At 33.7% G+C, this 2,283-nt stretch overlaps 1 protein-coding gene across 1 annotated transcript in view; it reads left to right on the forward strand.

Annotated features, from left to right (window-relative positions):
* LOC107739328 (1-phosphatidylinositol 4,5-bisphosphate phosphodiesterase delta-4-like) overlaps nt 1–1,109 on the forward strand; it is a 13,269-nt gene extending 12,160 nt beyond the window's left edge. The window contains exons 13-16 of the mRNA XM_016551418.1: nt 20–198; nt 278–410; nt 708–857; nt 945–1,109. Coding sequence (XP_016406904.1) covers nt 20–198; nt 278–410; nt 708–857; nt 945–1,036 — 554 coding nt within the window. The 3' untranslated portion in view covers nt 1,037–1,109. The remainder of the gene's footprint in view (nt 1–19; nt 199–277; nt 411–707; nt 858–944) is intronic.
* The last annotated feature ends 1,174 nt before the right edge of the window (nt 1,110–2,283 follow it).

Raw genomic sequence — 2,283 nt, forward strand, 5'->3', positions numbered from 1 at the left:
TCTCCTCCCCTCTCCTCAGTTGCTTTGAACTTTCAGACCGCAGGGGTTGAGATGGATCTGAACGATGGCTTATTCAGTCAGAACGGACATTGTGGCTACGTACTGAAACCAACATTCATGCGCAACACTGACGAGCGGTTTGACCCAGAAAACCCTCAAAACCGAGACGGTTACAAGCCGCTTAGCCTGTCTGTACAGGTACAAACCTGAATTTCTGTGTGTGCTGGTGTTATAACATGTGTATATGCTAAACCTGCATATATTGTGTTCTTTTCAGGTAATCAGCGGCCAACAGCTTCCCAAGGTAAACATCAAGGAAGGCTCAATCATTGATCCCCTCGTTCGGGTGGAAATTCACGGCGTACCACTGGACCAGGCCAAGCAGGAAACCAGATACATTGACAACAACGGTCAGTTAAAACATATAGGACAGAGTTGTGTCTAGACTGAGAAAGCCTAGACGCAGTTAATCCAGAGATCTAGTTACGTTCGAAAGACTAACCAAACTTGTTTTCAAACGAATGGTTTTGGACATTCTCTCAGGTTCATGGTGAATGTAGATTATTTATATATTGTATTGTTTTAATCCCTTTTTAGCTTTTGAGCAATCAACTTAAATAGTCCTGTAACTAATAAATTTTTAAAAGTACAAATATTCCATTATATTCCAAGTACAATTAATATCAGCTACCTATTTGTCTCTGCAGGTTTTAACCCAGTATGGTACGATACGCTTCAGTTCACAATTCATGTCCCTGAATTGGCGCTGGTACGGTTTGTCGTGGAGGACTATGATAAAACATCAAAGAACGACTTTGTGGGACAGTTCACTCTCCCTTTCACTTGTATTCAACCAGGTACGTCTCCATTCCACCAAATGCATCAAAAATGTATCCTCTGGGGAGCTGATGTTAAAACTAAGCACGTTTTGTTCTTCCTCGTAGGATATCGTCACATTCATCTCCTGTCTAAGGACGGCACCAGCATACCTCCTTCCTCGCTTTTTGTTCATGTCCGGATAACTAAACTAACATAAAGTGACTCAATTTAAAGTTGTCTTACACTGACACGTGCACAAAAGAAACTAAAAACTGCAACTATTTCAAGTCTTCCCAGTCAACACTTGTTAGCAGAAAGCTGACATTTGAATAAGTACAGTAAAAATGTATTAAAAAGTAACAATTAACAATTTTAAGGTAATGTTGTGTTGCTATAGATTTAGTTCATTTGTATGCCAAATAATTTTATAGTTATTTTATTTATTGTTATTAAGATTTGTGTGATTTGTAGGGATCTATATCTAAATATAACTTCAGTGATATACATGTCCGGGGTTGTATTTTAACCTCAAACTCAAAAGAAAAAATAGAAAATTAGATTTGCATAAGGAATGAATGCTATTTTGGTTTCTTTTTAGGACTAAAATACAGATTTTAGGCTGAAATATGCACAGCAAAAAAATAAGTTTTGTCTTCTTCTCCAGGACAAACATCTAAATATTCTTAAATTAAGATGCATTTCATTGAGAAGCAAAATAACTTAAAATATTAAGTCATGTTTTCTGAAAATATATACCAAAATTGGGTGAGATTTTGCTTAAAATTTCAAGTCTTCCCAGTCAACACTTGTTAGCGGAAAGCTGACATTTGAATAAGTACAGTAAAAATGTATTAAAAATTAACAATTTTAAGGTAATGTTGTGTTGCTATAGATTTAGTTCATTTGTATGCCAAATAATTTTATAGTTATTTTATTTATTGTTATTAAGATTTGTGTGACTGTAGGGATCTATATCTAAATATAACTTCAGTGATATACATGTCCGGGGTTGTATTTTAACCTCAAACTCAAAAGAAAAAATAGAAAATTAGATTTGCATAAGGAATGAATGCTATTTTGGTTTCTTTTTAGGACTAAAATACAGATTTTAGGCTGAAATATGCACAGCAAAAAAATAAGTTTTGTCTTCTTCTCCAGGACAAACATCTAAATATTCTTAAATTAAGATGCATTTCATTGAGAAGCAAAATAACTTAAAATATTAAGTCATGTTTTCTGAAAATATATACCAAAATTGGGTGAGATTTTGCTTAAAACAAGGGGAAAAAATGTGTCAGAAAAATTATTTTTGTTTCCTTTGAATTAAATGTATTTTTCTTGCCCAACTGGCAGATATTTTTTTGCTTTTCTTGTTTTCAGCAAAAACTAAGCTCACTTATTTTGGGATATTTAAAAAAAAAAAAACTTACAAATGTAAATGTATCTTGATTTAAGAATGTTTTG

This window comes from Sinocyclocheilus rhinocerous, unplaced genomic scaffold (genome assembly GCF_001515625.1).
Source record: "Sinocyclocheilus rhinocerous isolate Xijiao unplaced genomic scaffold, SAMN03320098_v1.1 scaffold945, whole genome shotgun sequence".
Taxonomy (NCBI): domain Eukaryota; kingdom Metazoa; phylum Chordata; class Actinopteri; order Cypriniformes; family Cyprinidae; genus Sinocyclocheilus; species Sinocyclocheilus rhinocerous.